This window comes from Anguilla anguilla, chromosome 18 (genome assembly GCF_013347855.1).
Source record: "Anguilla anguilla isolate fAngAng1 chromosome 18, fAngAng1.pri, whole genome shotgun sequence".
Classification (NCBI taxonomy): domain Eukaryota; kingdom Metazoa; phylum Chordata; class Actinopteri; order Anguilliformes; family Anguillidae; genus Anguilla; species Anguilla anguilla.
The window spans coordinates 13,181,674-13,208,776 of NC_049218.1; the positions used below are offsets into that span (position 1 = coordinate 13,181,674).

Here is a 27,103-nt window from a genome sequence, read left to right on the forward strand (position 1 = left end):
TTTGTTCCCACAAGTAAACTGAAAATTGACAAACGGGAGTAAAGGTGGCTCAAGTGGTTCAACTATATTATGAAAAAGAATACATCATCCGTTGCCATGCATGCACTTATTGCCAATTGCCCCTCCTATGGCATGTACCATTCCTGTAAGAACGTAGGACGCTCATGAGCCAACTGCCGGTGTCCTTTAATGTAGAAAAGATCCAGAGCCCCAGAAGTGGAGCAAGTGGGCCAGACCAGGGTGAACTCTGACCTTTGCCAACTGTTCCAAAACTAAAGAAGCCAAAGGCGGCAGTGAAAATAGCTTCTCTCTGGTCTGGTTTTTAAAGAGGTTGCAATGCAGCCCAGTGCATCTCTCTCTCCCTCTCGCTCTCTCATTAGCATGGGAGACAGATGAGACTGATCACCCCTCTCACTATGGAAACGAGCAGGTTTCGTCCCTTCCTCCTCCTGCACGACCACACCTTCAGCCTGCCTGAGCCGTGACGCGAGCGTTGCCATGGTTTCAGAGCTGGGGAGTGTGATGGCAGGTCTATCTTGGTCAGGGTGTGCTGTCACAGTTTTCCAGCTTGAGTAGTGATTATAAATTTCTCATTGGTTTGGGAATATCGCCATGGTTTCTGGTTTTGCGGTATGAATGTGCATTTCTCATTGAACAGGGTAGGTCGCCGCGGTTTCCAGACGTGACGGCGAATTTCTGATTGGTCAGGGTGTGCTACTCCAGTTTCAGGTTCAGGGAGTTCGAGGCCAGGTTTGTCATCATGGTTTCAGGGCAGGTACAGTGATTTCTGACAGGACAGGACTGCACCTTTCTAGCCTCTGTGGTTCCTGAGCTTCAGTCCTCTGGACTTTCTCTCACCTCAAGTATAGCGGTAGGGTCTAGGCTAACATTTTTTCCAAGGGGCAGTCGAAAAATTTAGCAGCAAACTCCCAATTAGTAAGTGTGCTTACAAATTATTTTTCAGGAACAAATGCACTCGCCAGGTCTTGCCAGCTTAGTGACGGAACATAGAGTGCTGGACATGAGTTAACCTAGATCAGCTGGGGGGATTGGCTGGCTCAAGGCAAGCTGCTGGGCGGCGGACAGGCTCAGTACATCAGGCTCGGGCTGATACTGAACATCTCAAACCAAAGATTCAGCACAAAAATGATCATGACACGACGGCGACCTCACTGACACGAAGACTGAGCGGGCAGTGATTAGTCACAAGGTTGCCAGGAAACACGAAAGACAGCAAAATAATGATTTCAGACATTAGCAATTCATTTATAGAAGCATAACCATAATTAGCTCTGTTCTAATGTAACCGATTATAATAGGCAAACGTTTCCAAATGCTTCCTTGAAAAGGCTGTTTTCCCCAGGAAATATGGACTGGGTCCCCAGGGTTTTCCACTCTTCATGTGAACTCTGAAATAGGATGCCGTCAGTAGATTTTAAGTTTCATTATGAAAATGGTCAGGAACCCACAAACCAACAGTGAGAAATGAGTTAAAAAAAGATTTCACCATTTACTGATGTTGCCATGTCTGCTATTTACGATTACTTTAGTTGTGTTATTTCCTTGCTATTTTAGATTTGGAGAGTGTAGCAGTGCGTGGCGCCACTATGACAGCCAGGTGCTGTACACTCTGTCAAAGACAGAGGAATTAGCTGCGCTGCTTTTATCCACAGAACTACCAGTATTGCATCTTTAAAATCAAAACTTCAGGTCAGAATTTGCTGCTATGAGGTGCAGTGTATGAAGAGGGGAAAAAATAAGCACGGGAACTCGATGAACAGGGAGTGAAATCCGGACAGTCACGCGATGGTGTCGGAGACTGCAATCGAGGACCGGGGGACGGGGTGCACACGTGCAGCTAATGAGGAGTAGTGGGACGCTAGAAAGAAGTATTGGACTGCTGGAGGAAGTCCCGGTACGGCATACCGGTCCGTTCCAGCCCGCTTCAAGCACTGATAAGCGGGCAGGATGGAGGGCGATCATGGGACAGCACTGATGGCGATGATATGGAAAGAGGAGAAGAGACCCAGAATGGGCAGAGTGGGCGGGGTGGGAAAGAGTTGGGGGGGGGGGGGGTGAGAAAGGCATATCAGGGATGCGTACACAGGCTTGCGAAAGACTTGTACCTGAGGGTTCAGCGGAAAAGTAGAGGGAGAGAGATAGAGATAGAGATAGAGATAGAGCCCGCAGGATACTCCGTCACACGCCGCTGAGAGTAGTTACCTCTATGTCATGTGACCTCGCCATCCTGTGTGGAGCACTGAGAACAGCACAGGGTTGAATTTCACACCCTCCCATCAAGCCTGCTATTTAACTTTGTGTTCGGCAAAAAAAACAAAAAAAAAAACACTTACAGCCTGCTTGTTACTTACTACAGATATCATCACACAGACTGTGCCTGGCAAAGGAATGTTCTTTCCCACTAATGTAAGTGCCTATGGATCAAACAAGTACAGCATTCACCTCATCATCGACTGCTATTGCATTTAGCACCTTGTAGGACCATTCAGGGCTGAGGGTGGAGAACAAGACAAGGAGACTGTGAGGCAGTACTCTGTTGTACCGTGAAGGGAGGAGCCTCAGAGTAAGCACCAATCAGATCCCCTTCTTCTGTTACCCAGTTACTTGCTGCAGAGCGTTTTTGGAAGTAAGCCCCTTTACACCCCGTCTCCTCTGAACGTGGATACTGTACCTCAGCTTTGTACAGTCCGTTCTGTACACACTTAGAAGGTCCAATGTTTAAGTGTGGAAATGATGTAATTAAAGCAAACACAGACCTTAAAGACTTTGCGGCTGCATGAACGATTCAATTGCAGGGGAAAAAAAATGATTGTAGTGTCTTTTAAAAGTACTTAAAGCAGTTGTTGGCAACTGTTAAGAAAAAAACAGAGCAATCTGTCTCGTGCTCTCAAAAACAACACAACGCTGAAATGCCAAAAACAAAGAACGCCCGAGAATTCATTTCAGAGAAGGAGAAAGCTTTTGACCGAGAGAAGCACGAGGTAGTTTACTGCGAGTTTACATCTCGCTGGGGCTGGTCCTGGCGGTATCATAAAATCTCCCCCCGGACGGACAGCTGACTGTGCGGAGAGAGCGTCTCCTCTTCCGCAGCTGGTCTGACATTCGGCCAGCAGAAGGAGGCAGGAAAGAGCGTCCAGCGGAAGACAAAGCTTCTCGCTGGTCACGTGACCCCCTTTCGGCCACACTGGGGGTAGACCGCGCTGGCTGCACCCGCCTCGCGGCCTGAGGAGAGCTTCCTGTGCCTCTTTGCTGTTACCCTAGGTTCCCAAGGCCTGGGAGTGATGCTGAATTATTTTTTTACTGGTGCAAAGATGAAAGAGTAAAAAGAAAGCTCATGAGATTCCTGCAGCCATCTTCTCCCTCATGTGTTTAAGGCTGATTTCCTCTAGGAGTGAGAGTGTGTACCGTAGGCAGACTCTCACGGTCAGCACAGGCCTCCAGTCACACCTACCAGATACGTGTGAGAACACACACACAAACAAACACGCACCTGCACAACACACACACACATACACACACACACACACACACACCACATAAACACACACACACATACGCACGCACACACACACACACACACACACACACACACACACCAAATAAACACACACACACATACACACACACACACACACACCACATAAACACACACACACATACGCACGCACACACACACACACACACACCACATAAACACACACACACATACATGCACACACACACAACATAAACACAAACATACACACACAACGTAAACACAGACAGAAACACACACACGCACACACAACACGAACACACACACGCACGCACGCACGCACACACATACAAACAGGGTCCAGGACAGTGAGCCTGATATTCAAAGTGCATTGTAATCAGCAAAGCACTCTGGGAATTATCCCAGATTAAGCATGGGATTTGCTCGAGGACCCAGGACCATCACAGGCACAGGGCGACCGTCCTCTCTGATGAGTACAATGCCGTGTGATGCCGCTAAGCGGCCGGCTGACGTGGGCTGAGTGAGGAATCTGTGCAGGTCTCGCATGACAAACACACAGATGTGCCCTTTTCCCCAGCACTCCATCACTGCAGCGGGCAACAGACCAATCTGATCACGGGGACCGCAAAATGCTCCTAGCAGCAGCCAATCAGCGCATCCAGCCTTCCAACCGCTCCCAACAGCATTCAATCAGATCGCTCAGACACATCAAACGCACCAGACAGCCTCTGATTGGAGGACTCCGGTTAGCTCACCATTTCTTCTTTCCCCTTCATCTCTTATGCCTGCGCTTTTCATTTAATCCATCAAATTCGCTTTTTTTCCTACGGACAGAAGAGGGAGGCAGTTCCCCCTTTCCACCTGCAGGGGGCGCGTGGCTGACACAGACAGGCAGGGCTGCATGCTGGGAGAATGTGCGAAGGCCGCGCACATTGGGTAATTGGCTGTTTTCACAGACGGGGGAGACAACAGAAATTAAGTGTGGCGCGGCGGCGGGCGGCGAAGCCAGCGATGCGCCGCGGCGGGGGGTCCCGAGGGCCGCGTCCTCCTCATCGCCACGGCGACGGTCACCAGACGACAATCGCGCTCTGTTGTTGGGCCCTCCGGGCACGCCGGCGCTGGCCGTTCGCGGAGCCGGTTGGATAATTAGCCCCGCTGTCTGGGCCCGGCGCTTCGCTGCCGGGGCGCGAACGCGTCGCGCTGGAAGACGGCCAAGCTTCCCTCATCGCCCCGGCGGCGGCCGGAGAGAAAAGCACACTCCGCCGTGACCCCGCCGTGACCCCGCTCTGTCACCCGCCCCGGCCACCCAGCCGCGCAAAACACAGCTCCAGCCCCGGACCCCAATAAACACAGAGACAGCGAGAGCTGCGCAGCCCGAGAGCAGACGTGGAACCGAGCCCGCTACACATCAGTAACTAAGCGATGAAAGACGTAGAACAGGACCGAAGACATCACAACAACCTGACTGACTTTGTGCGGTTGGCAGGCCTACGAGGAGATGGGCTTAGTGTCTGCTCTGTGTGATTCCAGAGAACTGCCTGCCGTTTCCAAAGAAGGATTTTAGCCTTTGATTGCATTTACCGTCTTAATATATCAACAACGGGTCTACTCCTCAGAGGCAATCCACTCCAGGACCGTACTGTACACGTGTTGAATATGTCACATCCGTCTGTCTGTTCAGCCCATCGCTGCAGCAGTTTCCCTCTCTCTACTGCTCTCCATTACACTCACTCAGTCACCCGTCCCTCTTTCTATCTATCTTTCTCATTTCCTCTCCCTCAACTCACTCACTTACGCACTACTCCACTAACTGTCCTCTCTCTCTCTCTCACGTTATCTCTCGCTCTGTATGTCTCGCTCTCTCGCCCTTTCCCTCTTTCTGTTTCTCTTTCTCCCTCTCCTTTTACACAACAATGGGCTATTTTGGACTCATCATGACAGAGGGCCTTTAGCCCTCCCTTCCTGTTTGAGCCGGGCTCCGCTCAAGGTCCCGTCCGCTCGCAGGCCGAAGGGGGCGCGCTCGCCGGACGGCTCCGCGGCGGGAAGTCTATTTATAGAGCGCACGGGGGGACAGGCGCGCGAGCCGGGGCGGCAAAGGTACCCACGGAGCGACAGCAGGCCACACAGAGGGGCGCTGACACAGCGTCCCAAACCAGGACATAGGGCGCCAGGGAAAAGGATAGAGACGGGCGGGACAGCAGTAGAGAACACTCCCCTGAAGGTGTGGGGAACGCATTCTGGGTAGGGGCTGTGGGCGGGGGACACTGCTCCATGGGGACACTGTGCGGATGAGAAAGGGGAACTGGCGCACACAATAGGCCGGAGGGCACGGTTATGCACCGTTCACACTGGCAGACCCTGAGGGCAACCTCTCTCAGCTCGGCTGGCAGGGCCGCCTGGCTTTCCTGCCAGTTCCCCGGCTGAAATGTGTCGCGAATTTTATTAGAAGCGCAGTTATGCCGACTCAAATGCAAGACATACATGCAAGTTTAAGGCTTCAGCACAGAGCCTTCAAGCCTTTCGATACAGAGCCTTAAAGTCTTTATTTGACTAACAGTCTAGAAACCAATGACAAGCCATTTTTTGGTCCCCGTCTAGCTACACAGTTAGCTTAGCAAAGTTACCCCCCTCCAGTGCAGTGCACAACTTTCATTTTTCAATGAACAGACAAAAGGAATGAAGGGCTTGGCTGTGTTTAAACTTTATTGTGGACAGTGATCTTTGTGGAACTTTGCCGTTTTGGCACACATGCACACACACATAGACACATGTACACACACACACGCACGCACACACACACACACACACACACACACACACACATGCACGCACACACACACACACACACGCACACACACAGAGGCCCCGTGCTGCTGGCACACCGTGATGGAAAATCAACTCAGAACTGCCGCAGGACACAATGTGGGGTGGCTACCAGTGCATTCATTAATAAAGAGAGAGCAACAGGCTGGCGGCCTTGGCCCGGCCAATAAGCACACGCTACGCTGCCCAAGCGCTGCATGGGCAACTCAGGGGAGGGACTCAGCAGACGCCAACGTGAAATAACAGCAGGACGTACTCTGTCCTTTACAAATGTACAACACAAACTACCCATGCGTGCAGCTAAACGCCTCCCCACACTGCCAAATATTAACCACTGTGAAACATCTTATTCAGGACTTCCACACAGAGGAGCTTTCACCGACCAAACTGCCTTCCTGTTCATCATCAATTTTCAGTCCGGGTGTGCAAATCTTTCTGGGGGATCCAGAAGGGAGTATCGAGATGTTGTAAAACCCGCAGAGATTAGGTTGGAGGGGCTACGTTGGACAGTATTTCCCTCCGACCTGCACGACGTTTACAGTGAGAAGAACCACATGTGTGCTCCTGCGAGTTTGAGCCAAACAAACTGTTGAAGCTGTGTCATTGCAACCTTCTGCTGAGTCATTAAATCATTTCCAATGCTTTCACTCCCACAGACCTTAGCACTGCATTCCTCCTGCTGTTCAGACAGACACACACACACAGACAGAAAGATCTTTAAACATAAAGAAAGACATATCTCTCTCTGTCTGGCTCTCTCCTTCCCACCCACTGGACTCCTCTGTCTTTCACTCCACCCTTACTTTTCTCACCTCTCTTTCAAATTTCTTGTTTCCCCCGTCTTCGTCTCTCACTCTCCCCCCAACCACTCTCTACCTACCTCTTTCTCTCCCCTCTCCCTCCCCCTCTCTTTCCTCCTTGCTCTCTCTCTTTCTCCCCCCTTCTCTCTTATGAGGGTGTAACAGCTCACTTTTCACATATCCACTCTCCTAATCCATTTATCTGCACTCCAGTGCTTTCAGGAAACCAGCTCCGGAGACAATCTCCAGCCGGTGCAGTTCCAGAGGGCGGCCAGAACAAAGCCCGAGAGCGATCCGGCACCCAAGTGGCCATTTGATACAACAGGACTCACCGTTACCCCCGCGGTCTAAACTCCCTTAAACTCAATCGCCAGTGCTTTTAAAGAGCTGCGCATCTAGCATTTCAATTTTCGTCTGAAACTGTCTGGTGGTCACACCACTACTGAACTGCAACTGGCCAGGTGCATTATGGGAGCTGTAGTTCAACTCTGTCCTGGACACTGTGTTTTTGTCTGGCTCTGGCTTGGCTCCCATCTATGATAATGAGAAAAGTCACTCCATCCCTCCGCGTTGCATGATCGGTTAGGTCTCTGACTGCAGCACTTTGTGGGCCAATGTCCTCTAATGTCTCCCCGCTGTTTGTTGCCAGTGTAAAAGACAATTCAAGCAGTGTTTCCACACTGGAAAATTCATCTCTTAAGCCTCTGACACCAAAGCAGACATTAGTACTTAAACTCTGTATAACAGCACTTTATTTAAAGTCACACACCATTTGGAAAGGAAAATACATTTCCACAGCAGTGGAGCAAAAAGCGGAACTGAATTCCCCACTGTGGAAAAAACACACAATGATGACTCTATTAACTATTTCCATTCTTATGGTGTAATAGAGGATGAGGGTAATTAACAAGGAAACATTGTAAATACAATTATGGGAGTCATTCCAGAAGGATAAGCTGACAGGTAGCATGTTAACCTCTCATGTGGTGTGTGTGTGTGTGTGCATGTGTGTGTATGTGCAACCACGCCCGACGTGAACGGGCATATGGAGCCCCTCCCGTCGGCGGGGGCCAGATTCCTCACACAAACCAAGCACCTCTCCGGCCCTCCACACCGTATCGTTTTCTTTCCAGCAACCCTGGCCTTCCGCACTCCCGTCCTTCACTTAAACATGCTGCGGGCCACTTAGTGCAGAGAGGCTAACTCTCCGGTCCCCTGCCGAACTCAGGCTGAAGCTCGGCCTGCGTCTCTGCTCTCCAGAACCTCTGGGTCTCACTCAATAACACGGCTCCATTAACGCCCGGGACTCAGTCAAACTCGGGGCGGCACTCTGGGGTGTGAACCGCGCCACTTCAAGCCAACCACAGAGATTACAGCATGAACAGGTCATCAGCACAGTTACAAAGCACCATGGCAACAGTGGTAAGCAAGATCCCACCAGGGCCAGGATGGATAGCTGCCCCTATAGGCCAATGGAAGGTGTTAGAGTGTGACAGAAGGAGTGTATCAGTTTCTGAGACTGTTAATGTGCCCCATATGTGAAGCAAATTCATAACAACTGATCAAGAATTAATCATTAATCTGGGTTTCAAAAAGAATTATTTCCTGTTAAAAGAGTGAGGAGGAGCCCTGTGGAGTGAATCCCATTTTTGGAGACACACACACATATACACAGACACAGATACACGCACACACACACACACACACACACAGATAAATACAACCACTGCACATCCACATCCCTCCCATCATACCTGACACTCACTAAACCCTCACTACCCCCACCGCCCCCCCGCCCACACAGACTCCCACGTGCTTCATGTATGTGTGCAGATGGCCCAGGACAGCACTGCAGGCCTCCTGGGGCTCATGACAGAACTACTGTACACTCACTGACTCTTGTTCAACCTCAAACTAACCTGGCATTAGAAAGGTTATAATGCAGCGCAATACATCTCTCTCTCCCCGTCATCCCTCTCCTTTTCTTTCTTGCTCTCTCTCTTCCCTTGCTTTCTCTCTCCTGAACTCTGGAGAGAGAGGAAATCTCCCCGCTCTGTAAACAGAGGATGGCGAAGCACTAATATTTAGAATTGGCTGCAGCTTGCCAGTGCACTGCTGCTGTCCGTGCCAAGGTCCCAACACACGTCACGGGAGAGGGATTCTGTCAGCTCTGGCAACCCACGTGAGATGCAGCATTTTCCGAGACAGAATATCCTGCATCTGACAACAGATATAGAAATCTGATAATAAAAAATAATCTAATCTCATCTGTAGCCCTCAACTCCTCATATCCTGTGAATTTGCAGAGGAGCTGCTGAACACTTGAACAGCAAAACTGAGCTGCCTTGAAATTGTTTCAAGGAGCAAATTATTTTAAATAAGACATGCTATTTTAGATGGGACAGAATTATGAATAAAAGTGTGAAAAGAGGCATTACAATGCCTTCCCCACTCATTGAATCTGTTCCTAACCAATACAACCAACTTTCAGCCACAGGAAATGCTAACAGACCACTTCCTGTAGTAGCAATGATTACAAAACAGCAAAAACATTTGTAAAAGTGCCAGAAAAGCACATTTTTTCCTTCTCTGAGCATGCTAGAGCAAAACAGAAAGCAATGATGCATAGAAAAAGCAGAAAAAAGTGTGAAAAGGAATGAGAGATGAGTGAGGGAAAGGGAAAGAGAAGCATGAAAATGAGAGCGAAAAAAGATGAAAGCCCAAAAGAATGCATGAGAATGAAAGAAAGAAAGAAAGAAAGTATGAATAGTGAAAGAATGAGAGGGAGTGAGAAAGAAAGGGCAGGAAACAGGGGACAGGGTGAGAAGGAAGGAGGGGAAGTCCCAGGGGGACAAAACAAAGAAGAAAGTGATGACTTGTCAGCAAAGCTGATGATAAACCGAAATGATCAGAAGTCACCATACGCTAGGATAGTCTACAGTCTACCAGTACCATGAATGCCAGGCCTGACACCAGTAGCTTCTGAACAAATTGCAATTAACCTTGTGGCCAATCACAGCTGATGCATGAGGGCACCTAGCCAATGGGAGACAAACAGATTCAATGACAGCACGTGACTGGCACACGAGTCTGGCTTCCCCCGTGTTCACCGTTGTGTCCCTCGAAAACATCGTCCTCATTAGCCTCCACTGCTTCGGGCGGCAACGAATCTGGGGCGCACTCTAAGTAGGGCGGCGCGACCCACTTCTACCCGGAGATAAATCAGGAGGAACAGGAAGGGGGTTGGCGATAAGGTGCTGAGAGAGCCATACCTACAACAAATCATCCGCCCTTTTTACTTCTTAACCGCGCACGAGCACGCACGCTGAGGTCTCCTAATGTTCAGCGGCCGGGTCTGTTGTCCAAAGGCTGTCAAAGGTTCCAAAGCTCTCTGACTCAGACTTTACCGGCTCACCGCTTGGCTGACGCACCAGACCTGAAACATGCCAGTTTCCTCAAACCGAAAACAAGGCAGCATCCTTGTTTCACAGGAAACACCAATGAAACATGCTTTGAGCTGAAAAGCATATAAAAAACACCAACTGAAGTCACACGAGGTCTCTATAGAACATATCATTTATAATCTTGCCTTTTATATCATTGCATTGCATTTGCATAATATCCGTGGAAAAGCTAAGACACGAAATGAAAGTAATGACTGGGGTGGCAGGTATGCCATCCAACAAGTTCTCAGTTGGCGGGTCAAACCCCGTAATTGTACAGCACTGAGAGTTTGGCATAATTTCAAGGTTGCATAAAGAAATGATACTATGCCGCCTGGAACAGAAAAAAAACCACAGAGGTTACAGCAGAGGAGCACTGTAAAGATTACAGCATGTGGTCGATCTACCGTTAACCCATTACAGAACATACACAGCCTGGGGACCTCAGCACCACACTAGAAAACTTGAGATGAACATTGGCAGTACTGCCTCCTGCCTCCCTATCTAAGCTCAACACACACTACTGAGCACTCCACTGACACAGCTGAGCTTAACACTGACGCCACTAATGCAGACAGCTAGGCCCAACCAAGGAGGAATAAACCAGAGGGTTATAAACCTTGGCTCGACTTGCACTACCAAACGCTCCACAGGCACACCCGAATACATCGCCAACACCGACACACCTGCACATTCTGCTGACACGCCCCATTGCCTGAACACCTGTTCTTACCTTCACTGGATGATCCCGACAGGTCAATGACGACGTACACTTTCCCCTCTGGCTCCAAGTCTATCTGCAGGTCCAACAGAGAAAGAAGGAAGAAAAGGAGGAGTTTAGACAACCTTACTCAACACATGCTGATGTTGACCACACAGCAGGCAGCTTCACAGGCATGGTGAGCCACTCAAACAAAAACTGAATTTCAGCATCTCACGATGTCAATGCGTTTCACCTAAGCGATGCTTGAAATTGCAGTTGAGAAGGTCCGGTTGACGATGAACTCCGTAGCTGGTGTGCTGTTGCCCATGTTAATAATGCCTCCATCGCTTAGTCTGTGTAAGCAGAACCTGAACACTGCTCTGAACAAATTACACACGCAGCAAACGCAATATCGGTTCCCTCTCAAGGGTATTGATTTCAGGGAGTCTGGTCGGACTGGACCTGGAGTAATGGAGAGACATTCAGCGCTGCTTTCAGAAGTTAATGAAAACTTAATAGGCGCTCTATTAGAAATGGATAACGGGAGGAAATGGCCAGGAGATGGGTGTGCGTGTGGAACAGGCCCTGCTTCCACACAGCCGGAGACGGAGGGGGTGTGCGTGTGGAACAGGCCCCGTTCCACACAGCCGAAGACGGAGGAGCCCAAGCCTGCCGAGAACATTCAGCAGTGTGAACTGACAACAGATGTCACCTCCCCACTCCACCCCCCCCCCCCCCCCCATGGGCATGTCGCTTTCCCTACTTCACAAGCAGACCCCCATGTACTCTCTCACACATACATACACACCCACACACACACAGTCCTCAACCCTGTTCAGTCAGTAGATCAATTCCCTCCATTCCCTTGTCAGACACCACAGCAGAGCTCTCTCTCTCTCTCTCTCTCGCTCTCGCTCTCTCTCACTATCTATGTCTCTTTTTAATAGGGAGTGTGTAGAGCGCTGATGGGAACCCACGGAGTTTCCAGTCGCAGTAGTCGCCCACACCGCGCTCGGGAACTCTGAGCAGCTATGCCAATTCCGCAGCAAAACTGGGGTTGGAGGACCTAGGCGCAGTTCGGCTGCAAACCGCTACATCCTCACTGCGGTACTTCAGGGAGCTCGATAATCGCATTACAGAAAAGGAGAGAGGGAGAGAGAAGTAGGCACAGAGGGATGGAGGAAGAGAGGGAGGGAGAGAGAAAGAAAGGGAGGGAGGGAGGGAGGGAGGGGGTGTGGGGGACTGCTGAAAAAGATCCTGAAACATAAAGAAAGTGCGGGGATGGCGATTTTCTGCACATTCCAGCACACATTATTAATCGGCACTGTGCAGATACAAGGCCCCGGAACAGAGGCCTGATCAATCACCCCAATGCATTAGGAGAGGCCAGCTTGTTGGTTCGGGCGGGGCGGGGTGGGGTGGGGCAGGTTCTGGTCCCCGTGGCGGATCCCTGGAGACACCAAGAAAAAGCCTGCACCCCTCCCTCTTCCCTGGCTAGAGATGATTTAAGAAAAACACCAACCAAACAACCAAAGCATGGGGAGAGAGAAAGAGAGAGCGAGTGAGTGCGCATGGAGAAGAGCCAGATGGAAGCCTAGTAGCAACAATAACACCATTCAGCACAACTAAGGAATAAAAACAACAGCTACTCATCAACTTCTTCCACGAGACCCTTCTGTGGCCTGAGCAGCAGACACACAGTAAATCCACAAGCTTTTTTTTTTTTTTTTTGGTCAATAAGGCTCTGGGGACACCCTTAGTCCAGATGACTTACTGCTCTTACATCTGACTAAAACCAGAGCCTGTCATCCGGGCTTTTCTTCTGAAGCAATCTGGCAGATGTATCTTGTTCAAGGGTACAGTAGCAACAAACCACCACGGCTTTGATCCAACAACCCTCTGCTCCAGAGCCTGATCAGCTCCTCCTTGCAAGCCCTCCCCGAAGCCTCCATCAGGAATGAGGGAGATATGGAGTCAGCTAAAAGAAAGTCTGCTTCAGAAGAACGGCAAGTATCAGGGGGGCCCTTTTAACATAGTGGTTTGGGACCCAATGGGGAGTCTTGAGAGGGGTTGTGGTGGGTCATGAGATTCACAAGTCAATAACAATTCTGTTGTGTCGGCAAAACCAGTCTTCCAATGTGGTACTGTAATACAATTCCCATTAGCGTTTCATCTCACAGACACCACAGGCAAAGGCTTTGCAATGAACTATGGGAGCACAAGGCAAGATGATCATGGAAATGACTGTGTATGTTCCTTTTTGAATAAAGTTTGAAAGACAGGAGCATTGCATTGGCATCCTGATTTGATTTATTGCGGGGTGTTAAACACTGGACCGCACTTTGTGCACAGACAAGCAGGTCTTGGGCACAGGAAGTATGGGAACCCCAGCTAACAGCAGTGCATGAGACCGAAGTTATTTCAGTGAGGTGGAAATAAGGTGGTGATAATCAATCTGAAATTGTGAATTCGGCCCCGGCTGCGAAGACAGCGTGGTTTCCATCTGGTGCCAGCAGAGCTGTGGACCTGAAGATCAAGTGCTGGTGTCTTCATTGGAGAAGGCCTGCTGTCAGGCCGTCTGTGCGGGTTTAACACCATCGCCCCCCACTGGCTCGGCTGACTCACTTCACCTGCCCGGAATACCATAATTGGGGCACTCTACTCACCAGCAACTGAGTGCAGACACTGGCTGGGAGGCGAGTGATTGTGTCACAGACCAGGGGGCTAAGGTCAGCTGGAGGTCACAGGTGGCAAAAGTGGATCTGATTCACCTCACATTCAGTCAAAACAAAATAAATAGAGTTAGAGCAATAGCAAAATCTTTCAGTTCATTTTTTGAAGTATATGAAGTATAATGCTCAGAGAACTGGGCTGGTAACTGAAAGAATGTGTGTTTGATTACCAGCTGGGATGCTACCGTTGTGTCCTTAAGCAACTTCAGGTACTTATCCTGAATTGCTTCAGTAAGAATATCCAGCTGTATAAAATGAATTGTATGTAAAAACGTAATTTGTCATAAGTGCCTCTGGATAAGAACTTCTGCTAAACGCTGTAATTTAATTGATGACTGAAGCAGTATTTATTGCGCATCAAGTGAGGAATTATGAAGAAACTCACAGTATTATTGTGCATTCTATCGTCACTGACAGAAAATCACATGTCTATGAAACTCACAAGCATTATATTTAAGAACACAAGCATAATTCCCTGCCTCACAAAACATCATCAGCTGTTAAAATGGTCTTTAACCTCAGAGCTTAGGCCCATCTGTGAAAGTGACAAGCTTTGCAGCCCGGTATGTCATTGCTCCAGGCCAATAGATTGTCAGTTTGACATTCATCAAATGAGCATGGATGTCTTGCAATGCTCACCTTAACAGAGACAATGGAACTGAGCACCAAGTCCAGCCAAGACTCATTCAGTACATTGGCTATAGGTACAAAACCCGATCTGATCAAACAGTTTTTCACAAGGCATCAGAACACTCAACAGATAAGGGGGGGGCATGGATTAACCAAAAAAAGACAGAAAAGAAAACAATAAGGATGAAGAACACGTGAGGTGTCCTTTGCTCAACATTCTCATTCCCTATCTCCCTGGCAACCAGTGGAAAAGTTTAGAGCTACCAGTGTGGTCAGCTGGAAGACTTCAAGAGTAAACACGGGAGAACAGGGCGCGGGGAAGGGAGGGTGGCGGGGTAAAAGAGGGAGGCAGGCTCTCACAGAACCCGTGCCGTGTCAGAGAACGTGCACAGCAGTCACGCTTGTCCTCCCGCAGGTTGTATATTCCTCTGTCGCTCAGCACATTTTCACTAAGTAATAACTCCGACTCCCCCCGCCCCCACCCCAGCTACCAGCAGACAGACAGAGATGGGGGTGAGGGGGCGGAGGTAACCTCTCCAAACCCACCATGCTCGGGCTCTGTTGCCGGGCAGGAACTGGCCCGGCAGCCTGGCGTTGCAGAGCGCCCGCCCGTGCCCGCGCCGGCGCCTGTGGCAGTCCCCGCTTCCTCTGGCTTCCTGTCGGAGGGAGAGGGAACGCCAGCATGGCGCAGCGGGAAGACGGGAATGGGGCGAGGGATGCTGGCAAGAGGACGGGCGCCAGACGGAGAGGGCAGGAGGGGGAACGTTCTAGAGCTACCGTCAGGCTTGAGCGATGGGGGATTAACGGAAATGTTAGCGCCTGTCAGGCATCTCTCAGGAGTGACACCTGTCCCAACTGGCACATGACTCACCAGTGGGCGGGGCCGTACATCACGCTATCAAATGGGTAATGAAGGCAAGAACTAAACCCAGGGAAATATGTGGAATTTTACACAGTACAGCTAAAGATACCAACAGTATCACTACGGAAGCCATAGTACGCCTTGCCTATCGATGACATTGACATGGTTGAATCTGTCATGACGACCCAACTTCAGGTGAGGCCGAGGCAGGGACAGACCGTGGGGTGGAGGCCTAACTATCCTCACTGGTGACGGGGCAGGACAGGGCAAAACAGGGGTAGGACTGGACAGGACGGGCAGTACAGTGGCAGGACAGTGGCAGGACAGTGGCAGGCTTCCGTCTTGCTGCGCCAGGCACATTAATACCATTTCCCAGGTTTTTCCCCCACATGAGATCAGCACACACAGTGCCATTTTCAAAATGAGTCTGGGATCCTGAGAGAAGGATTTATCATCAATGACACGAAGGCTGCCCTTGTCACACAGAAACAGAGAGATAAAATGGGGCACTCTATGTAATCCGAGTCTATGTTTCTAACAATAAAATGAATTGCATTAAAAGAAAAAAAAAGAAAGTATGTACACAGGCAACACTGCAAATATATTATCTGAGATATAACCAGATACTGTATCTATGCAAGTACTTTCAGTCAGATGTGTGATTCCTCAGTGGCCCTGAGGTCAAATGGACACACACACACACACACACACACACACACATACATAAACACACACACACACACACATACATAAACACACACACACACACACACTGTATTCGCAGTGGATGAATAGCAATGCTCCACAGTACTGCAACATATTCACAGATTCACTGTGATTGGCAGGACCGGCGCCCAAGTCGGGGCTGTGAGAAAGCGCGCGCTGACCGTTCTCCGCTGCGTCGAGGAGCATCTCTGAGTCACAGAGCCGTTTCCTGCTCACAATCTGTCCGCCGAGACGAGCGGCCCAGCCCCTGGGATTAGCGCTGGCGCTAACGCGCGCAGTAGCTGCCACGAGGCTAGGAAACCCTGGGATGCGTGGAAGCTTCTCCTTTTCTTTGTCATTGATGGAGCACCCAGCCAAAAAGGTGCAGAGAGAGCCAATGCGTATGTACGATGATGAAAGCCACAGAGTTGGCTGTTTGCAGCGGCTGTTTTGTTGCTAATAAATAGGATTTTTCTCAGACACGTTAGATAACATCAGTGACTAATTTACATGCTAAGCAGTCCGCCTCATGAAGTGTGAATTACAATGCTAATTTTTGACGTTAATGATCTGCACAGCCGGATATGCATGGAAGCAATTTTAGGATAAGTACCTTTCTGAACTGAATAATATTCCCAATGGGACTGCGACCAACAGCCTGAATCTCTACTCCAAACTCTACTTGTACCCATGTGCAAAGTGTTAAACCCTCATAAAAATAAAAAGCTGTGTGAACAATCTGTATAATAGATATAGAATACAATTATAATAGAACAGAAATAAAAAGAGAACATTCCCTCTGTCATGTGAGGGGGGGCTGTGGTGCATGCTGGGAGTCACAAGACTCCAAGATGGAGACTCCCAGCAGGCCAGTTTCCAAGCCTGTCACAGGAAGGCTGTCCTCTGACCCCTCCCCCCTCTGCCCCCCCCCCCCCCCCCCCCCCCGCACCCCGCCCCCACCTCAGGTGATGATGTCATCTGGAATGCTGACTGAGTGGCGACGTGTTTGTTATCCCGCCGCGTGACCCCCCGCGCCCCCCGCCTGTCTTTCCTGCGATGTCGCAAGCTTCCATTGAAACGCCGCACTCTCAGTCTCACAGGTGCCCAAGCCGCTAAATATAGCGCACAGCCAAAGGAAGGAAAGGCCTGTGTGTGTGTGTGTGTGTGTGTGTGTGTGTGTGCGTTTGTGCATGTGTGTGTGTGTGTGTGTGCGTGCGTTTGTGCATGTGTGCGTGTGTGTGCGTGCGTTTGTGCATGTGTGCGTGTGTGTGCGTGCGTTTGTGCATGTGTGTGTGTGCGTGCATGTGCATGTGTGTGTGTGCGTGCTTGTGTGTGTGTGTTTGCGTGCGTTTGTGCATGTGTGTGTCTGTGAGAGAGAGAGAAAGGAAAAGAAATTGAGTATGTACGATGCACTTTATACATATTACAGGATACAGATATATGTGTAAGAGGCAGCACTCCTTTTAGTAGTAAGGGGAGGAGACAGTGGACAGCTCACAGTGGCTATCTGAAAGTAAATTTAAGCAGCCAATCAGTCTTTAATTTAATGAGAATGATGTACAGTGTGACAGTCCTTACACTGTGCGTACCAAATATCAACCAAAAATTGCCTCATCCAAGCTGGAACAGCAATCGTTCCATATTTCGCCAAATATTGACCAAACACGGTTCAAAATCTGTGTCTTATACAAAGGTAAAACCTAAGCACAGGACAAGAGCTGACCCCTTTAAAGACAGCCACATAAACATTCTGAGAAAATAATGGACGTGTAAACTAATCTATTAAGTAACAAAAACTGTTCAAATAATAACTGAAACAATACTCCAGAGACCAAAACATGTAAGAGCCATTCAAGAGCCTTTCTGTTTGAAACAAAGAGAAAGACAGACAAACAGACCCTGCCGCAAGACCAGGCGCTACCCGAGTGGAATTATGGGATGTGTCCCGCAATGCCGGGGGCCCTGACAGGAGAGGAGACCCAGCCGCAGCATCTCACACCCCAGTCCGTAGAGAGCCCGCACCGAACAACAGAAAGGGACAGTTCCCCCCACCCCCCCACCTTTACCCTCTCGGGTCTGATGCTCAGCAGACACCCCCCCCCCCCTCCACCACCCCACCACTCCATTAGTGTGGAGAGGGGGGCTGGCAAGGTTGTGCTGACGGCCCACAGAACAACCCCCAAGTGCAGCGCTCACTTACAGACAGGCTGTTTATCTACCTGCCACAGATCCGTCACCCTCCCCTCGCAGTCCTGATTTACACAGACTGACAGATTAAATACAGCAAGCGTTTCAGAGAACTCTGTGTTCCCTCTCTCCATCTCTCTCTCTCTCTCCATCTCTCTCTCTCTCTCTCTCTCTCTCTCTCAGTTCGCTGCAACCACAGACTACGTTTCTTTTTTTTCTTTGCTTTTTGTGAGTGGTCCAAAAATCTCCACAACAAAGACTCTCAATAAATTCCCTGTGGAACTACGGTGTTAATGACAGAGAACGACACATTAGAAAGAGTTCACAAGGGGGCCAGATGTCCAGGTCTGTGTGTGTGTGTGTGTGTGTGTGTGTGTGTACATGCGTTTCTGTGTGTGTGTGTGTGTGTGTGTGTGTACATGCGTTTCTGTGTGTGTGTGTGTGTGTGTGTGTGTGTGTGTACATGCGTTTCTGTGTGTGTGTGTGTGTGTGTATACATGCGTTTCTGTGTGTGTGTGTGTGTGTGTGTGTGTACATGCGTTTCTGTGTGTGTGTGTGTGTGTGTGTGTGTGTGTGTACATGCGTTTCTGTGTGTGTGTGTGTGTGTGTATACATGCGTTTCTCTGTGTGTGTGTGCGCGCTGAGGGCTCAAAGCTCAGCCACTGTGACGCTGTGGATGGGGTACGGCTCAGACTGCACCCCGTGTCCCAGCTGGGGGTCTGTGCGCCTGTAACATCCCCCTGCAGGGTGGCAGTGTGTCGGGAGATTGGGTCACAGCTGCCCGGCTCACTATATGCGCTACAGAACGCTTCTGCTCTCTATGTCCTTCTATATCCATGGCATTACTTAAAGCACAGAGCGCCAGATATTGGAAACGAGGGATGTGCGCTTACGTAACTCCCCCATCGGAACAGCCCCGCCCCCACCCTGACGCTGAGCTGACCTGGGCCAGCATGGGCGGTGCGATCTGCGGGCCGGGCAGCAGATGGTGGGGGAATATCTGCCAGAGCGGGCTGTCTCGGCGCAGAATCGGTCAGCATCCAAAACAGGCCGGTGCGCGGCGATGAAGATCCTGCTGGATTTGCCTGCTTTGGCAAAATAAGGTCCCTCTGACTGTGTCATTTGAATTTGAATTTGAATCTGAAAGTGCATTTCAGCATTTGAAACAAAGACAAAGAGAGATAGAGAGAAATGAGACAGAGAGAGAGTGAGAGAGCGAGAGAGATAGAGAGAGAGAAAGTAGTGCCAGTAAAGCAATATTAATCTGGTCACAGCAAACGCATCACTTTGCGGTCGACAGCCCATGGCCTCTGTGATAGGGGGGCCATTGATTTGGTCAGTGGTGTGTCCCACTGCTTTTAGAAGGTGCTCTAAGGAGACGGGTGGCTAGGCACATCATAAGGACCTTAAGCAAGAGAGAGCACTCAGAAGCCTGGCTCCAGCACCGAGGGTCAATTCCCTGGCCCCATCCGAAGCGAGCACTCCGCTCACCCCGGCTCAACCCCCCCCCCCCCCCCCCCCGCCGAGGAGGAGCGGTCGCGGACGAAGCCATGGAAACGCTGCGGCCCCCGCGCCGCCCGCTCCCGCATCGCATCCACGTGCAAACGCAGGAGGGAAATTAAATTGCTTCTCTTCATTAAATTCGGTTGCCTCGGGTTCATCCGGCTCTCAGGTGGAGCGGATAAATCCCATCACTCCACGGGCCACGTCTGCCTCGCTGGGGCGGGGGGGGGGGGGGGGAGCGCGATGGTGTTCGGCACTTGTGAAGGGAAAGCGTTCTTAACAATTCCACCACGCCCCTCCCCTCCTCACCAGCCCCACCACCGGGCGCACGTGCCTTTTAGGAAAATGAGGAGAGGAATTAGAGTGGTTTATGCCTCCACACATCACAGCCGTCCTTGGAAATGAACCGCTGGAATAAAAGGCGAAAGTCCCAGCCCTCATCATCCACCCGTTCCGCAGTCCGGATTGTTCCGTGCTGTTCTTACTGGCCTGCGCTGCTCGCTAAGCAGCTGCTCCTTACTGACTGATCCCAGACTAGACCAGTGAACCCCACAGAGAGGCTGCAGATACCCAGCATCCTCCTGCAGCCCTGATCATGTGACACGGACTTATCGTGCACAACAGAACAGCCCCCATCTCTCTGCCTGCCATGACTCTACTCCCATGACTCTGCCTGGACTGAAGGGGAATGAAGCAGCATCGGGAGGATAGAGGTAGTTTTATTCCTGCAGACGTACTTCCAGATGTTCTATGAAAAATGCTTTCTGAAATAATAATAATAATAATAATAATAATAATAATAATAATAATAATAATATTATTATTATTATTATTAATACTACTACTACTAACAATAATAATAACAACAAGAACAACAAAAACAAAAACAGAAACAACAACAATAATCATATCACTGTGAGCTCAGTAACCCTTGGCTGAGACAGAGGGGCGGGGTCACAGCAAACAGCCGTGCTCTGCCACGGGCCCCAGGAGACCCGAGGACAGAAACGCTGCCCTATCCATCAGTCACTTGTTAATACAGAGGCACTGGGACACTCTGAAGGGTCCTTGAAAGCAGAGTGCTCGCATGAACGTCTCTCTCCCTCTCTCTCTCTTTCTCTCAGCACAGGGGGAGAATGTTTATCCCTGTTATATACAGAAAGATACTGAGGCAGGGAGGGAGGGAGATGCGGAGGTTGGGAGTCGCACTGGGAGGACACAGAGCGTGTTGTGTTTTACCAGCGGCGGCGGCGGCGGCAGAGTGAACGCCCGCTGGCACGGAGTTGCACAGGAGTGACACTGAGCAGCCTGTCCCGGGCGCTCACCGGGGCGGCTCAAGCACACGCCGTTACGCAAGCAGACAAGCAGACAACCCCAAACCTCAGCACACACACCCACCTGCGCAGGGAGAGCCCAGAGCCCAGAGCCAGTACTGCACACTCACTCCCTCACACGCTCTTAAACAGGGATGAGAGAGAGAGAGAGAGAAGAAAGAGAGTGAGAGGGGCAGAGAGAGAGAGAGGGAGAGAGAGAGAGAGAGAGCCGGGTGGAGGAACAGCGAGAGAGAGAGAGAGCAGGGGGAGGAACAGAGAAAGAGAGAGGGGGGGGGGGAGAGAGAGCGGTACAAGTGATGCACATGTGAAGAAAGCAGCATGACTAATTAATGAAATGGCCTTTAAGTGTTTACTGAAGGGATATGAAGGATGCAGAGCAGAAAACAGGGAAAGAAGATCCTATGAACACTATGGAATGAGGGACAGAGATAGGCTCATTTGGTGGGACAGACAAGGTGACTTTGTTCTTGTCCCTGTCCACCAGCTATGCGATGTGACCCAAGCATGATCCACACTGCACTGATCAGAGAGGCCTGTTAGACTGTTATATTCACTGGGAGCAGGCCTGAAGCGCACATGGAAAGAGAGACAGATAAGAAGCACACGGAGGACAAGTTCATGTAACGGTGTTTGAGGAATGGGGTCTGGAATCACAGCAATGTGGAACACCTGCTCTGAGCTCCAGGCTCTGCTCTGAGGTCCACACAGCGGGCAGCTCCTGAAGCGCTCCCTGAAGCCTAGCCTAGCCGTGTCCCGGCCGGGGGGGGGGGGGTGGGGGAGAAAGGGAGGCGGCCCGGCTGGCCGGCCGTTCCACCCCAAGCTCTGGGAATTCCCTCACCCAGGGAAATCCAGGAATGTGATTCTAATCTGTACTCCGCGCTGGAAAAGGGCACTTTTCCGCCCGGCGAAGCAGACGGCAGGGCGCATGGCCGCTCACACGTAGACCCGGCAGAGAGCACAGAGGCGGCGCTGTCCGCCGCGGCACAAGCCGTCTTTCTCCGGGAAAACGGGACGGCAAACATTCTGATTCCCATTAATCACCCCTACCGCAGGGACCTCTGTCCATTAAACCCCCGGAGCTTCCACAACACCTCGGTCCCCATCTGGAGAGATGATCTCACCCTGCCAGAGGCCCCTCCTGATTGGCTGACGGGGGGCCTAAGTGCCCACCGCGGCTCTGTCTCAGCCGGCTCTCAGCGAGGGCGGACGGAACTGGCCTTGAACCTGGGTGTCATGGCGACTGCAGAACTGGAGCTCAGCAATGTCTTAAAATAGCCCGAGAATAGGTGGGCGTACTGTACCTGAACTGAAGGAGCAGACAGAAAAATGACCTATATATGGCTTACTGTACCAAAGACAGACTAATGTTATTATGGATATTCACCATAAATGAAAACATAATATCAGAGGGAGAGACAGCGGTACGCAGGAGGAAAGGAAAGCAGAGAGACATGTCGAGAGGGAGAGAAAGAAAGAGAGAGAGCAGAGGAGAGGGAGGGAGAAATGAGAACGGAGACAAGACTCTAGACGTCCTCTCAGACAGAAGTGGACACATAAAGGAGTCCTTTCATCGGGTCTTTTATTCTCGCCAGATGAACAACGCTCACTCAGAGAACAGACTGGGCGACACTTACAGACCTCCTCCACCTCCCGTCTGCCAGACCCAGAACCCTCCCGCCAATGACTCCACGACTTACCCCGCCAAGATTTATCTGTGGTGTTTTTATTTTGTGTTGGAGCGTGTAAACCTTCCACCGCAGAGGAGCAGCGGACGAGAGATCGCGGCCCGGAAGGGTCGTCCGCTCCGCCTTCCGCTCCAAGGCCGCCATGTCGACCCCGCGGCGCTCGTTCGTCTCCCCGGTAACGGAGAGGACGCCTCTAACGGGCGCGCCTCAGGTGACGGCGCGGAACCGGCGGACATGGCGGCTCACCTTCCAGCGTCGCCCGCCATGTCGAGCGCACTAAAACGCCTAATGAAAATCACATATTTAGACATGCAGACGGGACTGATGTGATTAAAAAAAGGACCCATTGTCCAGCATAAAAGCCATCTGGAAGGGAGGGTGGAGGTGGGGGTGGGGGGGTAAGTAGAGTGCATTAGCCCCAGCGGTTACGTGGCTGAGCTGATGGAAACGCACGCGCTCAGTCGAGCAGGCAGGGATCAGACCAAACGACCTGACAGTTTAACCCCTTGTGATGTTGAGCCGCTCTTCCCCGGTAACTACGGCTGGGCTCCTTGCACTTTGTACGGGGAGGGAGAGAGGTTTCATGTACCTCGCAATGGACGGGGCTACAATGAGGTGTAAATGACTTGTTTGAGCCAATCAAAACTCCAGAGAACCTGCTCTAAATTAGCCCTATCACAACACTGGACCCCACTCCCTAAGTCAACAGACTTTCTGTTCATATGCTCATGTTATGTGAGACATCATATGTTTCAGAAAGCCAACAATAGCTCTTCCCATCTTGGGTTTCATAGAGCCTCACTGTATACTGGTGAGCTGGCCTCCACTGGGACACTTGCATGCTGAACTCGCCATTAATTCTGACTGTCCCAGACTACAGCGTGAAAGGGTATGTCAGCCCAAAAATTAAATGTCCTCATTTCATCAAATCATGATATGTATGTGGGGAAATGTCTCATTATATACATTATACAACATCTCTATACATTGTATCAGCAGGTTGTGGCTTTAAAGAAGAAAGCCGTCAGCACAATTCATGCCAGCAGAACCAATCACACATCTCGTGGAACAGAAGCACTGATTTTTCTCCTATGCTACAGGAGCCCGCGAGGGCCAGTATATGGTCTATTGTATAAATCACATGCCATTATATAACCTGCCGCAGACACAGTGCAGCGGGGACATCTGAGCAGGAGAATGAGAGACGAGAGAAAGGGAGAGGGACTTAAGTCCTGAGATAAGCCGCAGGGCGACGGCAGATCCTCTTACGCCAGAGAGCCACCACTTACTCACTGTGCTGCTTCTGAAACGCAGGCCCTGTCCCACCCCACCCGCACCCCCACCCTACTCTACCCAACTCCTCCCCATAGCCCCAGACCGCCACCCCAGTCTTACCAGCCCTTCCCAATCCAGCGTTCTTATTCACCGGGCTATCATGGTAATCAACATCATCAACACCCACCCCCATCAGACACATGCACACACGCACACAAATCCCACAGAAACGTGTCACTCAGATATAATGATTCTGCCGCCAAGGCCACAGTCCGTGATGGGCTGGAGGATGCGACCCCGCTGTGTTATTCAACACAGCTTAGCAATGCTCCACAAACAGTCCTCTGCCTCCATAAGGTATAATTCCCTTAATTTGACCTGTTCTTGGAACCTTCCACTGCACGTGTCTCAGTGCCAGCCGTTCCTGCATTTCCTTTCCCTTCTAAAAAATGATCTCAGCGCAATCTCACCCTTCAGAGACTGGCGGCACATCTGTAATGTGCCTCTGCCACGCACCGCGCCAACACAATGCGCCAGCCAAGCGCAACGCGTGTGCCATACGCCGTCTGCACGAGGCGCCAATGAATAAAATGAAAATGACAAAAGTTCACGATGTCAGATTATTTGCTTTACATAATTGTTTTTTTTTATTTTTTTACAGAGGTTCCCTAAGGTAGTCCAACTCTTGACACCTGATGCATTGAATTCCAAGCCAAATCCCAGTTCTCCTCCACTTCAACATTGCTGCCCAAATCTGAGCAGTCAGGGAGCTCTGTCCAACTCTCCTCAAAAACTTCTCCAATGGATATGTTCTGAGAGGGCATTCTTAGGGTTTTGAAATGATTTGGCAGGTAAAGTTTGCCACGCCCACTGGTCAGGTGGTCACGTTACATTCTAAAATAATTTAAACAGCACATGAGCGATGAAAACATGAATTGCGGTCTTATTAGGTCTAAAATCCAAGATAGAGAGAGACAACCAAAGAAGCTCACATATCCCATGGTCCTCTAGGAAATACTGATTAAGTTCATACACATCTACCCATTGCTTACCACCATATGCATTGCATATGAATATAATTTGTACAGCCTATACACTTGTTTAAGAACAATCCAAAGATTTTAGTCATCGGATAACTGAGAAGGAAGGAGAAAGTCTACCAAAAGATGCACTTCCTGTTTCAGTGAGGAAAGTAAACATTTCTTGATGTGGACAGCAGGCTGACGGATGCTGGCATGGCAGCTGCTTTCTAAGAAGATATTGTTAATCGAATGTGGAATTTTATTTTATGCTGTGTGCAGTAAAAAGATAGCTGAATCTGCAGATAACCTTCCAGAGAAAGAATCTGCATCAATATTTTAAATATGGTCTTTCCCAGAAACAGATGAGTCAATAACCTAAGCAACTGCTCTATATTTGATGTTGAAAATAAGTATATCAAAACAGAATATATATGTGCATTCAATATGAATATGCAGTCACAGGACAGCAAAGGCTGTTAACAGTGTTAACAGAACAGCTACCCCCCAGGGCCACGATATAACACACTTTACATCAGCACTTTCAGGCTTTACATACACGAGGGACAGATGTATAAACTAGTTCTCTCTATTAGGTTGTTAGTCCACTCAGGCTGGTTATCTGTCAAAGGGAGAGAGGAGAGGGAGAAGAAGAGAGAGAGAGGGAGAGGGAGAAGAAGAGAGAGAGAGGGAGAGAGTACTGTCATCTACCTACAAACAAACACACACACACACAAACAAATTTGAAAAATAATGGCCGTAGTACCAATAGTCTGTTTGCTATGCCATTCTCTCCGTATTGTTGTTGTTTGTTGTGCTTTGTCTTGTCACATTGCTTCAATAAAAAAGCCCACATGTACTGGCATAAATGTGTATACCAGACTACCAGTTACAATCACTCACACACACACACACACACACACACACATTCAAAATTCAATTTCAGCAGAAAAACACAAGACACAATTATTGAGTATTGTTGAAGGAGGAGCTAGGTCCATGACTTATCTTCCAAAGCTGAGGTAAAAAGAGGTGGAGATGGAGAAACAGGAGGAGGAGGAGGAGGAGCAAGAGGAGACGGTACAAAGAAGAGTTGGCCTGGCCAATAGCCATGTTTCCATTGCGCCTCCATGGCTGAACTTCATCTGTACTGGAAACAAGCAGGGGGTGCTCCTACGGCTGACCATGCCCTGCAGTACAGTCACTGGTCCTTCTCCACTATGACTCAAGACTAAAACCCACAAACTCAAGCAGAAGTACCTGCTCTTATTCTGAAGAACATCACTGTGAGAAAATGGTAGCAAGGCCTTGCTCAAAGACAAGAAACAGTGTGTGCTCTAAAATAAACAGAGTGACCTCCAACGCACGAAAGGTTGCTGAATGGTTCATTCGGTTAAGGCACCATGCTGTGGCATATGGATGAGCCTCACAGCCTGGGATCGAATCTGGACCGCGCCACTGCCGATTTGCGCATGGAAGACAGTTGCAGACAACTGGACATTAAAGATGGAGGTGGGAATTAAATATATAGGAGGGGTAGTTCTGTGGGAATGGGGTCAGTACTGTAGGAGGGGTAGTTATGTGGGAGAGGGGTCAGTACTGCAGGAGGGGTAGTTCTGCGGGAGTGGGGTCAGTGGAAAAGACTGGACACTGATACGAGCAGAGAACAAATTGAAAAATTAAACACAGCATAAGAGAAATTTGAGTGGGCAGAGCAATTTATATATAAGCTCAATGTGCTGCAACAGGAGGCATTTAGGAAATCAAAGGCACAAACAGACAGAGAAACCAAATGTCTGATTTCTACATCTGATCTAACCTGCCCATTCCCACACAAGTCTTTTTAAAGCACCAGGATAGACATGTCCTGCCCGTCAATATTCTT

General features: G+C 49.9%; 1 protein-coding gene across 1 annotated transcript in view; it reads right to left on the reverse strand.

The window, feature by feature from the left end:
- Positions 1 to 27,103, reverse strand: part of LOC118218235 (protein kinase C epsilon type) — a 107,798-nt gene that overhangs the window by 57,881 nt on the left and 22,814 nt on the right. The window contains exon 2 of the mRNA XM_035400769.1: positions 11,317 to 11,380. Coding sequence (XP_035256660.1) covers positions 11,317 to 11,380 — 64 coding nt within the window. The remainder of the gene's footprint in view (positions 1 to 11,316; positions 11,381 to 27,103) is intronic.